The sequence below is a fragment of the Puntigrus tetrazona genome, chromosome 24 (genome assembly GCF_018831695.1).
Source record: "Puntigrus tetrazona isolate hp1 chromosome 24, ASM1883169v1, whole genome shotgun sequence".
In the NCBI taxonomy this organism is placed as follows: domain Eukaryota; kingdom Metazoa; phylum Chordata; class Actinopteri; order Cypriniformes; family Cyprinidae; genus Puntigrus; species Puntigrus tetrazona.
Window position 1 is genome coordinate 1372393 of NC_056722.1, and position 15279 is coordinate 1387671.

At 36.4% G+C, this 15279-nt stretch overlaps 1 protein-coding gene across 1 annotated transcript in view; it reads right to left on the minus strand.

Annotated features, from left to right (window-relative positions):
- rsu1 (Ras suppressor protein 1) overlaps window positions 1–14957 on the minus strand; it is a 27463-nt gene extending 12506 nt beyond the window's left edge. Inside the window, exons 1-8 of the mRNA XM_043226443.1 lie at window positions 14797–14957; window positions 14560–14671; window positions 14287–14337; window positions 10508–10628; window positions 7792–7910; window positions 5579–5661; window positions 4414–4528; window positions 2122–2254 (exon numbers count right to left, since the gene is read on the minus strand). Coding sequence (XP_043082378.1) covers window positions 2122–2254; window positions 4414–4528; window positions 5579–5661; window positions 7792–7910; window positions 10508–10628; window positions 14287–14337; window positions 14560–14668 — 731 coding nt within the window. The 5' untranslated portion in view covers window positions 14669–14671; window positions 14797–14957. The remainder of the gene's footprint in view (window positions 1–2121; window positions 2255–4413; window positions 4529–5578; window positions 5662–7791; window positions 7911–10507; window positions 10629–14286; window positions 14338–14559; window positions 14672–14796) is intronic.
- Between the last annotated feature and the right edge of the window lie 322 nt (window positions 14958–15279).

Here is a 15279-nt window from a genome sequence, read left to right on the forward strand (position 1 = left end):
AATCTATCTTTTTGGTATCAAACCTGTTGCCTTTGGGTAACCAGACTAGATTTTTAGGATGGAGATCATCCTCCAAAACATAAGGAGAAATTCTGCACAACCAGTATGAAACATAACTACGTCAAGATAAATGGTGCTCAGAACTGCTTAGACTCAAATATCGGACTCAAAGATCTAACGTATGCGGCAGTTTTGACGACTGCTTGACACAAAATGGATGACAGCTTCAAATGGCATTGATTCAGTCAAAAATTCCCATTTATCAAACCGAAAACGCATTGTCAGCTCTCAGCGACATAACCTTCAAACCTTGAGGATTTAAGTTCGATACAAAGCGGCGTATAGGAAGTACCCGATGCGCAAACAAACTATTGAGTTTGGCAAGACACAAGAGCATTAGAACGGATGATACGCAGTCAACATATCGAAATTATTCAAAAGGTTTCAAGCAGCAGTTTCTGATTATTACGCACTGCACAGACGTGCACACACACACACACACACACGCATGGTCACGGTGTCAGCACACACTGAGATGCGCGGTGGTTCTGACTGTGCCCGTAGGGGAAGATCAGTTCCGGTAAGTGGGTTACGACGGTCCTCTCCAGACAGCAGCACAGCAAGCAGCTAAATGATCAAACAGAGGGGGATTTGCCTCCTGTTCAGGGGGATTGGTAAGTGGAACAGGGCCGTGAAACATATACTACAATTAGTCTGGAAACTTCCTTCCCCTAGGTCAAAAGGATTACGTCAGCTTTTTGTCTGGTTTGAGCCATATTAGTAAAATAGTAAGAAAATACTGTAATAACATACTAGTATGTAAAATAGAAGCATTTATACTATATAACATATACTACAACTACTTATACTAAAAGCATCAATTTTTTAAATTTAATTAAATAATATATTATGATAATATTACATATCGCTATTTCTTGTTATATTAAATTGGCTACTAGTTCTCGTACTAAATATCTATTGTAATATATTTACAAATTTTATATATTTTGTAATTTGTTATATATATATATATATATATATATATATATATATATATATATATATATATATATATATATATATATATATATATAACGGAAAATATATTGAATATATTAAATTATATGTATTTATATGTGTATGTTTATAAAAAATTTACTGTGATTTTACTTCAATATTATAAATATTAGAATTTATATATTTTATGTTGTAATTTTATATATTATAAAGTTGCAAGGTATATTTGCTATATATGTTGCTATACTCTATACTATGTATAATGCAGTATAGTAACAAACACAAACACTGAGACACAAACAATGATGTTAAGAAAAACTGAGATAATGGTAAGTCACAAACTTTCTACACATCCAAATTGCAATTGACCTTTTTTTTACACCGCTTTATTATTGGGGAGCAATAGGCCTCACCTTGTGGTCAGTGATTGCAAAAAAATCACTGTTTAATCACTTATTTTCTGCAGGACATTTTATAGCATGTAAAGGGAAAGCAAGAGATGAAGAAAGAGAGAGATAGCAACGAGACTTTTAGGGTAACGCCTGCAGCTTTCATTTTAATTAGTTTGATTGTGCATTAAATCATCAGATCCTGAAATAATAAGAGAACTGCACCTTTCCACTCTTTCATCACCATCCTAAGGGTTGTTCCAGAAAAATATGTGCCACAATAAAACTGGCCCGTATAGAGGGACTAAATTTATACCTTGTATTTAGCAAGACATTTCAGGACGTTTCTCTTAGTTAAAGACCCAGGGAGGGTGCCTGGATGTGCTTTTGATCTAACCTGAGTTCTGCTACTAGCGCTGTGTTTTACCGGCTGAAATCATAGCATCCAATCCATCACAGGCCGAGGAGGTCTGCCCGCTGGCTGGACGATATGTCAAGCAAAAACCCCAATGATTCTTTAGTGACTGATGCCAGTGTTCAAGAGTTTGTGTAACTGAAGGTAGGTGAGATGATCAATACTGCCAGGGATCAAACCAGCAACCTTTGAGTAAGCAACTTGTATTCCTCACTACTGAGCTGCTATCTGTGTCACTCACATTCACAGCACATGCTCCTGGGCGTTTAACGGCACAGAGAGATGGAGAGATTCACTTACTACTTGTATGTCTCTGAGCGGATGTATTCAAAGACATGAGAGATGCCCAACTGGAACTGGTCTGCAATGGGAGTCACCCAGGAGTTATTCTCAGCCTTAAACACCTGCTTAGGGCCTGTCAGGTCCAGGTTACCTATAGACAGAAAGGGAGAGAAGAATTTGAGATTTACATTAAGGAAAGGATAGAACAATTAAGATCACAGAATGAGAGGAGGGGTGATAAAATGAGCAAAGAGAAAAGATGAAAAGAATAGCTAGAAGAAAAGACAATGAGATGGCATGGTGGAAAATGAGAGAAGGTCAAATGAGTTAAGAAAGAAAACGGAGAAGAAACCAGGGGCCAGTTGCATAAAAGGTTTAGACTAGTAGTAGTTTTTTTATATATACATATATTTCTTTAATTCAATTACATGAAAAGCATAGATTAGTCTTGAACCCACAAATAAGGCTGATTGAGAAAAGCAATGAGAAAAGACAAATGAGATGAGAATTGGAAAGATGAGACACTGGATAGAAAGAGATAAGATTAGGTAAGGCAATCAAACAAGACAAAACTAAAAAAGCAATGAAACAAAATAAGAAAAAAAAAAGATTAGATGAGTCTTAAAGAGACCATATTATATGAAATTTGACAAGAATAAAAAGAAAACAAGACGAATCCAAAAAAAAAGTAAAGAAAATTAACTTGCAAGAGAAAAGATTAGAAAAGCTGAGACAAAAGAAAAAAAAAAGAGAAGAGAAGAGAAGAGAAGGAGAAGATACTACAAAAAAAACTAAATGAGACAACAGAACAGACATAACAAAAGAAAACAAGAAGAGAAGACAAAAAAGAGAAGAAACAAGATGAGAAGAGATGACGAGTGACGACACGAGACCAGAGGAGAACCAGTTCACTGTGTGCAGATGAAAGTCCAGGTTAAAGGGCTAATGTAGCTCATCTCAGCTCACAAGGGGGCTAATTAAATAATGTCTGATTAGCAAATTTTGAGTGGCCTGTCAAAGAAGGGGGTGAAATTAAACCTGGACCCCCGGCACACAATGACACACCTCACAAACGCAGTCAGACACGACCGCTTGTGGAGTTCAGCCCTGAACCTACAAGACCTAGACGACAGACCTAAATCTGCAACTATTTCAGATCTCAGCGCTCGACCAGACGTCTGCTTGCTTCGGTTTCCACCCTCCTCTTCCTCTTTTCATATAACAGTTTAAAGCATCAGCTTTACACATGAGATATTCTGAATGGTAAAGACTGTCTATCTGTCCTCTTTGCACACTCTCGTTCCCATCCCTCGCTTTTTTCTCCTCCTCTCCTTTTCCCTTCCTGCTCTTGGCATGTGCGCTTGGTTGCTCCTTGTTAGCCTGGCTCTTCTCTCTCACACATACACACGGCGGCGGTGGTCTTAACGAGGCCGGTCTGTGGAGTGGGATTACAGGGACATGACAGAGGGGTCCTAATAAGCTACACACAGGAAGAGTCTCCCCTACAGAGCGCACAGGACAAAGACCTGCTGACCGGAGCGTTCACACAAACCTAAAACGCCAGCAAACAACTGACAATTGCTAAAACAATACATAACTCAAGAAACTAATATTTTAAAACAATACGAGAGCTGCTCGCCCATGCAAAACTCTCTGTCTTGGTGCTGGTGAGCGGTTGAGGGCATTGCTATGCGCTTGCTAAACAGTTCTGAGACGTTTTTAGGTTTAGGTTGTTAGCATACGATCCATAGTCATACATGATTCTCCCAAAATGAACAAAAAAAATAGAACTAGCAACAGGCTGAAGAGTTGCATCATAAATACACACTCATTGTGAAGGGCCACTGATTTTGTATAGGACATTTATATGACACTTGAGGTGAGTCTTGACATAACGGCAGAATACTGGTACACCAGAATCATAGATTAAATTGTTGGAATGGAACAAGACGGGAGAAAAACCTCTGTCAGAAGGGCAGCGTGTGTGTGGAAGTTTTCCTAAAGTGAAGGAACTCAGGTAGAAATAAGTTCAACCTCGGTTGACCCCAGCAGTATCGCTCTGTGGGTCAGTGAGGTGTGATCCAACCCAGAGGCTCCAGCCAATCAGAGAAGAGATGACGAATCCGTAGTGAATTAGAGTGCAAAGCTGTGCCTAGTGTGTAACGTGTGGATTTTTTTATGCGGTGGAGGCTTGGGTATGTATTGTTTGCATTCCTATTAACCAATCGTTGCCCTTTTGTTTTAAGGTCAGGCTTTGATTGGCTGTTGGGATTATGTAAAAGATGTTGGTCCAGGAAGTTCATGTCTCACCAAGTTCAGGAGGCAGAACAGTGAGTCTGTTCCCTTGAATGTGAAGTTCCTTCAGCTGAGTCAGATCTCCGATCTCTTTGGGTAGAGAGATGAGGTCATTGTCCCTCAAACTCAACTGAAAAGAAAGAGACGGTCAATATTTAAAGTTACCATGAAATCAAAATGATGAATCATTTATTTTCTTAATAAATGTCTGTAGCCTTATTGTGCATTATTCATTTATGCATACAAAATATAAAAAAAATTAAGTTATAATATTAAAAAATTATTATTTATATATATATATATATATATATATATATATATATATATATATATATATATATATATATATATATATATATATAATGGTACTACAATAATAAATTACATTAATAAATTAAATTAATTCAAATAAATAATAAATAAATTATAGAATTTTAATATGTTATATATTATTTATCATTTCAACATGGATAAAATTAAGCCCCTTAATTATATTTCATTGAATATTCCGTTTTACTCAGAAATATCCTATAGTTGCAGCCAAATGTATTGCAAACATTTTTTCATTGTTTTTAAAAGAAACATTTCACTTTGAGTTCATCAACAGAATCTGAAACGTTTTTCATAATCATAGAAATAACTCTAAATTCTAAATGTTCATCTCTTAAAAACAAGCAAACACAGCATCTACAGTAAAACGATTACATTAGAAGTCTTCAGGGTAATCTGTTGAGTGTAAAGGCACAAATGTGCAACTTTTTATTCTGCTATAACTTTTTAGTGCAGTTTCTTGACTTCCATTGCAAATGCATTACTGTACATGTGATTTCTGATTGCTTTTACACACCGTGGAGCAAGTCGAAATAACTTTCGTTAGTTATTGACAGCATCTCATAACACTTGCTTTCTAAAAATCAAGGGTGTAATTACGCCTACATTTAAACGCAACACCAAACCAAAATAGTTGTATATTATTTTCAAGTTTCAAAGTTGTAATTATCGGCTGTTTTATGTATCTGGGACCCTGCATTGAGTCCGATGTTAGCGAGCACAGGGGTGAAGATCCTCTCACCGCATCTGATAAAGAACACAGGCTGCTGAGGATAAATCCAACACACACAGCACAGAGCGTCGCCACAAAAGCAATTGATTTCAGAGGGAATTTAGATAAATTACTCACTATCTGTAGCCTGGCCAGCTTGCCGATGTCTGGGGGCAAAATCTCAAAATCGTTGTCACTGAGATAGAGCGCACGGAGGGTGGCTGAAATGAGAGAGAAGTGTGTGTGTGAGAGAGAGAGAAGTATTGCAAACACTGATCAATAGAAACGGTCATCTCTGATTGATACAGCATGGTTGCAATATTACACTCAAGTACACGTGCAGTATCAACAGATCGACAAATAGTATTAAATACACACTCACACTGTGTACTTGAGCACCACATGAGATAAATACATGGATTAACAGATTCAAAGAAGTTAACGGCACACCGAAAATTTTCGTCACAAATATTTGCACGTTATAAAATAAATAAGACCTCACAACAATCATTTTACAATTTACACACTCGTCAAAAAAAAAAAAAAAAAAAAAAAAAAATCGGAATCAAGTTTGATTCTCTGCGTTTTTGCATCCGTAGAAAACATTTTGATAGGAAAGCATGACAGATTTGGAAAAAACTAAAAAACACAGAAAATCAAACCTGATCCGAACTTTTTTATGAGGCAAAAATTTGGTACTCAAGGTCCTTGCAGACTAAGTTTGTCACCCTTTTCATTAAAATGCATGCTATGGATGCGAAAATGCAGAAAATAAATCCTGATCCAGATTGTTTTATGATGGGCAAAAGTTTCGGAGGCAGTGTGTTAATGTGATTGACATGAAACATTTATTTATTTTTTTATGTGCAAAAGTTTGTATTCAGTGTGAAATTGCCTTCAGTGTGCAATACCCTTTTAGATGTCAAAATCCTATGCAATAAGGCCACAACTAATACGTATTTTGAAAATCTGGAACTGGGATTTTCAAAAAGCCCCACCCACTTTATGTCCGTTCAGTGTTCTGATTGGTTAAAGCAACAACAACAGCCAATCATATCCATTTCAACTTCTTTAGAAGTCAATATCACAGCTAATATGACAGCCACTCCAAACAGCAGTGATAAATGGATGTTTGAGAGTGTGTGCATGAGTGAGTGTGTGTGTGTGTGTGTGTGTGTGTGGTTAGAGATCAGAGACCTTGATTAATGTTAAGATGGTGCTTTCATTATGTGGCTGCCATTAAAATAACAGGTTATTAGAGCCCATCACTGCTCATCAGTGTCCTCTAACGGGACCAGCTGATTGGACTGATGAGGATTATGATGATGATGAAGTTAACGGTTATTTTGTTTGCATATTTTTAGTAGGATGTCTGGTGCTCACTGCAGTTTATTCTGCTAAAAAGCTGGCGCTTGAAATGCAAGCGACCACAGTTCGTTCTTTAAGTGGGTAAATCCGAAATCAATAATCCCACAACAATAAACAAATGCAAATTAGTGGAAATTTTGTGACTTTGTGGTCACAATTTCAGGCTATCTAAAAAGTCATCAAGCACAAAAACATGACACGAAACCCAGTACGACTAAGTTTAACTCAACATACATTTAGCAATGTCACTTACTTTCCTTATATTTAAATAAGGAAATGTTTATTGTTAAATAACAAAAATGTCCTACAGAAATAATATTGTGAATATTGCTTCATTCTACCAAAACACTAATAAAAACAATAATATAGATTTATTTTTAGGATTCCTTGATGAATAGAAGGTCGAAAGAACAGCATTTATTACAAATATAAGTATTTTGTAACATTATAAAAGTCTTTTCTGCCCCTTTTGATAAATGTGAACTCACTTGCTGAATAAAAGTAGTTGTTTAATATTATTAATTCTGTAATAATTTTAGGAAAAAAAAAATTAATACAGGAAATACTGCAGTCACTAAAGCAAAAGCGGGACCCTTTTTAAATAAAATTAAATATTAAAAAACTTTATTCTTATATCCGTTAACTTGCTAGCCAATCACGACTGAGCTACATTTTTTTACTTTATTTTAGTCCAGAATATTCAGAAAAAAAACCTACGTTTTGTGATGAAGGTCACGCGACCAAAATATTAATACTTTTTTTTTTGCATAGTTAGGGTGCGGGATCTGGTTTGTTTTTCAGTTTTTTTTTACCTTGCTGGTCTTTGTTTCTTACGCACCTATCTATTGCTGTCAGGTGTGCAGAAAATCATTACTAATTAGAGCAGAATATTAAACAAAAAATCCATAAGAGCTCTTCAGTTTTGAACGATTAAAAATAACGCAGGTTATACCAGTAATGCATTGCGTGTGTTGCAGACTTACTGAGGTAAAAGAAATTCCCAGGGAGTGAGGACTCGTTCAGGTTGTTGTACGTCAGATCCAGAACCTCCAGAGCCGGAAGAGATCCAAACCCTCGTGGAAGAGTGCTCAACCTGTTCATCCTACATAACAATAAAAAGCTATTTTAACCAAATCAACAGTTTGAGACACAAACTCACACACGCATCCACTCACAGACACACACTTATAAAACACCCGTCAATTCTTGACACAGGGGAACCCATTGAAAATCCATAGCAGACTGAGTCAGAGACGTGAGACAGAGACAAGCAGTCCGCACAGATCCATCTCACTGATTATGATTGATATTTCAAACGCAGCACAGATTTATAACAGCTCAACAGATCTACTCACATTTATAACCTGAAAGTTAAATACAGAGGGGTCCAAAAGTCTGAGATCAATTGTGAAAGTGTAAAACCATGCACTTCCATTTTGAATTTGACTAATTTAATTCAACATTTAAAATGACAAATGATCAGTATAACCATTAAAAACCAGTTAAAAACTGTACTGAAAAAGTAAGAATGTACTGGTATTTGGTTTGTTCCTCTTTGTTTTAATGAGTTTAACTTTTTTTTTCACTTATTAAAGCAAATAGGTTTTTTTTCCGTTTCGTTTACGTTACTGTTCATAATTTATAAGTTTTTTAAAAGAAATTAATACTTTCATTTAGTAAAAACATTTATGTTACAAAATATTTAAATTTAAAATAAATGTTGTTCCTTTAAACTTCAGTGAAAGGAATCCTGAAAAATGGCAGTTTCAGCTAAATTTTAATGCACACCTGTTCTCAATGCTGATGATGATGAGGAGAAGAAGAAGGAGAAGAAGAAGAAGAAGAAGAAGAAGAAGGAGAAGGAGAAGGAGAAGGAGAAGGAGAAGGAGAAGGAGAAGGAGAAGAAGAAGAAGAAGAAGAAGAAGAAGAAGAAGAAGAAGAAGAAGGGTTTATTTATAATAAAATCCTATATTAGAGTGATTCTGAAGGGTCTTTTGATGCTGCAGTATTTCACAATATTACTTATACTGTATTTCTGATCAAATAATTAAATCGGTCAGACTTTAAAACAGTGTATTTTTTTTAGAATGCCACATTTTCAATAGGGTCGTGTGATTCACAAAGCACTGTTAATGGCAAAATAACAAAAAGTTAACGCTCAGTTAGTTCGCCAACATTAAAAATGTGTTTTGTCTGTAAATGTTAAAATCATATTCGTCCTTAAAAGGTTACAGATAAAAATTTCGGCAGTAAAACTTCAGAAAGAGAACAAGGAATCTGAAATTAGAAGTGCTCAAGGTGCCCCGACGACGCAGATAAAACAAGAGAGAGAGCAAGAGAGAGAAAAAGAGAGAGAGGGGCAGCCAAATCAGATGCTGATTAACTCTTGCTTATTTAAGCTTCTGTTCTCCGTCTCTTTCTTTCTTTCTTTCTTTCAGATGACACTTGCTAGCCGCGAAGACTCTGAAACTTTAGCAACGGATTTCAAAGAAACAAACAAATTGATTCCACCACATGTTTGTGAAGCAATTACCAGAGAAAGGGAATTGTTTTGACAAATGAGATCAGGATAACGGTTGGCCACACGCACATCCGCACATTTGAGTCGGGAGTAGCGGCTGGGAATACAACAAGCTGGCTTATGTTTTCAAGATTATGTGTAGAAATGGTGCGTCTGACAGCAAATCGATAAAAATGTGCGGTGTCAGACGCAGGGCAGATTGTGCCGCGCTTTAATCCTGCGTGACATTGTGGAGGCTCCACCCTCGGAGGAGAAGGAGAACCCTTGGGATTCGGGTGGGACTCAGGTGGGCTCCGAACACCAGGGAATGACCAGATGACCAGGGATGAAGACAGTCAGAAAGGAAGAAGAAGCAGCGCTGCCTGTCAAGGCGTCTTGACCTCACAAAGAAGGACTGACGACCCTTCAACTGTCTCTAAACCAGATATACTTTGATAACTAGGGGATAATGGTGCCTGATCCAAAATGCATAGTAAAATAAGGCTACTACTGGAGATAAGCTTCTGTTTATGCAGATAATAACATATTATGACCCAAAATCTGGAGATTTTCAGTTCAGAAAACCAGAGGTGGCAGAAGGAAAAAAATGACAAGAGGAGCATGCTGAGAATAATATACAACTAGAAAATGGAAAGCAGATATGTGATAAAAACAAGACAAAAGGATGAGAAGAAATGAGACACCAAGAGGACGGAAAGGAGAAAGATAGTCAAGAGGAGAGATGAGACATGGACATGAGAATGTATGGGAAGAGTGGAGAAAAGAGGAGGAGAGATGAGGAGGAGAGATGAAAGTATAAGAGACGAGACAAAACGAGATGAAAGGAGATGAAAAAAAGTGGGGAAAGGAGAGGGGATGGAAGAAGAGATGAATCGTGATGAAGCAAAGAAATCAAAACAAGACAAAATTAAAGAAAAACATGATAAGGGTGAAGAGAAGAGAAGAGAAGAGAAGAGAAGAGAAGAGAAGAGAAGAGAAGAGAAGAGAAGAGAAGAGAAGAGAAGAGAAGAGAAGAAAGTAAACATAAAAATTGAGACAACAAAAGAAGAGATGAGACAAATCTAAAAAAACTAAAAACAATACAAAACAAAACAAAATGAAAATATGGAGGGAAAAAACAGACAGACAATCTAAGATGAGAAGAGATGAAAAAAGAAGAGATGAGGCATCAGACTAACCCAAGGTTAAGATGTTTAAGTTTCTGCAGGCTACTGATCTGGGTTGGAAGCTCCTCAATCTGGTTATTGAACATGTTCAAAACTTCCAAGTTCTTCAGGTCTGCGATGTTTGGAGGCACAGCTAAAGAGAGAGAGAGAGAGAGAGAGAGATTGAGCGAGAGTGAGAGTAAATAAATTAATAAATAAATGAAAACAACTTCAGTCCTGCAGGTATCATCAATCTCATCAATCAAAACGTTTCAATTGACTGTATTCTAATCACCAAGGTAAAGCATTCGCGAACGAGCTAGACGAGGTCTGATGAACAGAGAGCGAAGGTTTTTCTGGTGACCTGCAGAGGTTTAACGACTAATTATCAGAGTCAGCGGATAGACGTCCCGTCTTTGATGGCTCAATTATGGGTCACTCCCCCAGCGATAAATGTGACATTTTAATGATGGAGGCCTTAGCATACCGGATCAGCGGCACCCCTCCTCCCTCCCTCCCCTCCCACAAGGCCATCCTGCCCCTTTCCGTTGTCGACAGAGATCGATGGGCCGAACAGGCGCTCTATCCGATTACTGGCTGATCAATGGCCCCTCATTACGGAGGAGGGGAGGTGGTAGAGGTTTACACAAACAGCATGACACGAATACCTCCAGAGAGATCAACGAGAGCTGCGCCGCCCCAGACACGGAGGAACAAATGATTCAGCCGTCACGCAAACAATTCAAAACTACAACAACACGAAAGCACACGCTCTCACAGACCTCTGCAGCTCGTGCGCTTGCCAAGAAACACTGGTATTACTTTATAATAAACATACACAAATAACTAATTAATCTGTGAATTAATAATAAATTAACATGCTAAAAATGGATTACTAATACTACTTATTCTGATTATTCATGAAGTTTACCGCAAAGTGTTCATATGACAATTGCACATTTCACAAAAGCTGTTAACAATGTTATCATAATATTATCAGTTATCATATGTTATCATAATTATATTATTATCATCATCATCATCATCATTAATATTTATAAAATGAATTATAACTGGATAGTTAATTCATAATATTAAAATAAAATAAAATTACATACTATATTTAATAAGATATATTTAATTTTATCAATAATAATAGTAATATATAAATTATTTGTTTAATAATAAACAAAAATAATGAAAAGATGTTAGCTGTGTTATATATAAACCTCTTCCAGCGCATGCATTTGTTAATAAACAACAAATACCACTACTACTATTAATGACAATATTATTATTATTATGAATATTAATTGAGTTAACAATAAAAATAAAAATGTATTAATACATTTGAAAAACAATACTGATAATGAAAAGCCATTTTCAAATGTTATGTAATCAGTAGATCAAGCACATTCAAATTATTGGCTAACTGTCTGATATTATATTTATATATAATAGAACTTAATGCTATAACAGCGAAAGCATTATAGAAATGTACATTTTTCAACACAAAGTCGTAACAAGTCGTTGTGTCCTTGCTAGCTGAGTATGTTTCAGTCTGACCATCCAATTCCCAATTTTTGCATCTATCCTCTGACCTTTTCACCCATAAAAAGTACTTGAAAAATACGATTTGTTTCCCAATGTCTCAATGGAAGCGTAAACGCACCAGGAGACCCCGCAGAGCACTGAACCCTTTGCCCCATGTCAGGGTCTCTGTACTCGGCTCCAAATGACACACAAGATTGATCTCAGTTCTGCCTTCTCCATCCTTAAGACGCACGCCTCCACCAGACATCTACACTTTATCATCTTAAACCACAGACTGGGCTCTGAAGCGCCGCAGACTTTTTGCATCCGCCAAGTTGCGACAACAAAATCTGCTTGTAAATACATTGTTTTAAATGTGCATGCGTGCTTTATTGGTGCCTTTAAAACAGGCAGAAAAAGCTGGCGGTAATAGAACAAAGAATATATGGCGATATAGAGCATAAAGGCTTGGCCCTCTCTCCTCTCCGTCTCATTACCTGAGCTGCTGCCTGCCCGGGCCGAACAGAAGCCCTGCTTTACTCATGAGCCACTAATGAAAGGGTTCCAAATGTCAGTGTAATTCCTGACTACCCTGAAAAGTTCAAAAGATGGCAGATTCCCTGTCTCTGCTCTTTAACCAGGCAGGATGAGGGAGCGGAGAGGAACAGAGAAGGGGAAAATGCAGCGTGGCGAGGAACAGAAAAAAAAACACTACCTTCTATAGAGAGTCCAGGGAAAAAAAAAATTGTGATTTTCTTAAACCTTAGAAAAATAGGGATTAAAGTTTTAATTTACATACATTAAATTCTTAATATATATTTCACTTCACATTTATTTTAATTTAGTTTTTCAAAGTAAAATACAAGCATTTTGCTTGAGTTTTGGACCCCACTGTATTTCCAAGTAGTTTAATAAAATTATTTCCACCTTTATTTAAACCAGCTACACACATGCAGTGTGCTCCATAATTAAATAATTTCCTAACTTTAAAATCATGCAGACTGTATAAAAAAGCTTTGAACATTACTACAGACTATAAAAAAAAAAAAAAATATATATAATATATATATATATATATATATATATATATATATATATATATATATATATATATATATTATAATTTTTTGGTTTTGTATAATACATATAGCACTGCACTTATAGCAAAACATTTACATTGTTTAGAAAAAACATCATATATGTTTAATATAATAATAACATAAAATTTGTAACACAAAATCAAAAAAAGAAGCAATAGAAGCTAGTGACCTCATGCTTCTGGACTACAAAGATTTTTTTTCTTGTTTGTAAACCAAGTTGTGTGACCCATAACGGAACGAGTCATTTCCTCGTCTTCAAATCTTAAAATCGTATTAAAAGGCTTTGATCATTACTACAGACGCTACCTGACAGATATGTGCATTATCACACCCAGGATCTTCATGGAGATTAAGGGAAAAGATTCCTGCATAAACAAACAAACAAACAAATCCCCGACCAAACACTTCCTGTACAAATCAGATGAGAGTGAACATGGCTCAGAGCGGTGAACATGGACCCAAAGATTAGGTAGGAGGGGAAAACAAGCTCCAAACTACTCTGAAAAACATATTCCTCCTAATAATAGCTCCCTGAGTAACTCTCAGCTTATGCAGACCATCTTTAAACTCACGTGTAAAACAAAAAAAGAAAGCGAATGTTCACAGATTGCAATAACTGCTAATCTTATCTCTTTATTATTACGTTACTTGTACTGAGCAGTCTATGAAATTAAAGAACCAGTGATCAGTAAGGGAAAGACAGCCATCTAGTGGAGTTAACAAGTTCTATCAACAACCACGAGTCTCAATACAATATAAACATGGAATATTATTAAACGTACCATTAAATATTAAGCAATTAAAAGAATTAACCGTTACAAAAGCATCAATAAATCAATCAAACAAGACAAATGTTGTTTGATTGAAATACGATAACTCTACAATTCTACTACCCTATAATTTAAACACACCGTTATATAAAATTGTATATAAAAATAAAATTTTTACATTCTACTTGGTTGATTTCTATATTGGATTCAGTATTCGTGTAGTTTCTTTTTCGACATTTATTTGACTGAGTAATTGTCCCAAACGCTACCTCCAACCACAGGAGGAGCCACGCTTTAAAAACTCTTATTATTTCTCAAAGACGTATTGCGTGAAGTTAGCATGTAATTATAATTGTGCACTATACTGAAATTAAAAAGAGAAAATGCAAAAAGAGATATTGACACTCACCATTCAGCTTGTTGTGGCTCAGGACCAGTTGGGTTATGTTGGACAAAGTGACTATAAAACAAAAATAAGGTTTAGTTGAGTTGATTTGATGATGTCATTACATGTGATGACGCCACCAGTCCACTGCCGCAACCATACACTGTAACTGTGACTGTAAACAGAAACAACTTACTAAGACAGCCCATTGGTCAGAGTCTACACAAATGAGATTCATTAACACTTTAATGATGGCATTAAACTTTAAACTAGTACAGCAACTCTCTGCAGACTCACATAGTCCAGGAATATCCAGCAGGTTTGATATTCCTCTGTCACACATGTCCACCTCCGGTAGGTTCTTCTCCCGACTCTCCTCCACTATCTTCTTCAGAGACTTTGACATTTTCTGCAAGAAAATATCGGAAAATACAAGACTTGAACCGAGCAGGGAATCTCGCTAAAAGAGAGTTTGCCACTTTTGGCTCCAAAAGTGAATTAAATTCAGTCATTACAAGCATATATATAACTCACGCGGTATTCGCCTAAGTGTAAGGGAAATAGAGAACCGTACAGGAAAATCAGAAAACAAATAAACGAGCCCTCGGGCCGGTAAAACCAGATATTTTGAAGCAGCAAAGTCGCTCACACCCAACCGGAAGTTAATAGTATGTCTGTAAAAGTCTCGCATTCCAGCCATAAAAGGGTATTTCCGGGGTCCAGAGAAAGGAAAAGAATGTCAGACAGAATTCTGTTCCGTTGTCCAATCGGCTGCTAGAAAGTCGGCGGGATCGTTGAAATAAGGCACGTATATGTCCAATCAGAACTCTCTTCGCTGCAGCGGTGTGCATCACTCGACCAATCACTGAAAATCTAGAGGAGACGTGTAGAAAAAATTCTGCCAATGCGCTTTTCATCAACACGGTGATGTGTGCGTATTATTACTGACGCAAAAATAATGTTACACTTGTTTCTGGGTAAATACTACTTTTTAACCTGTTTGATTACAACAATAAT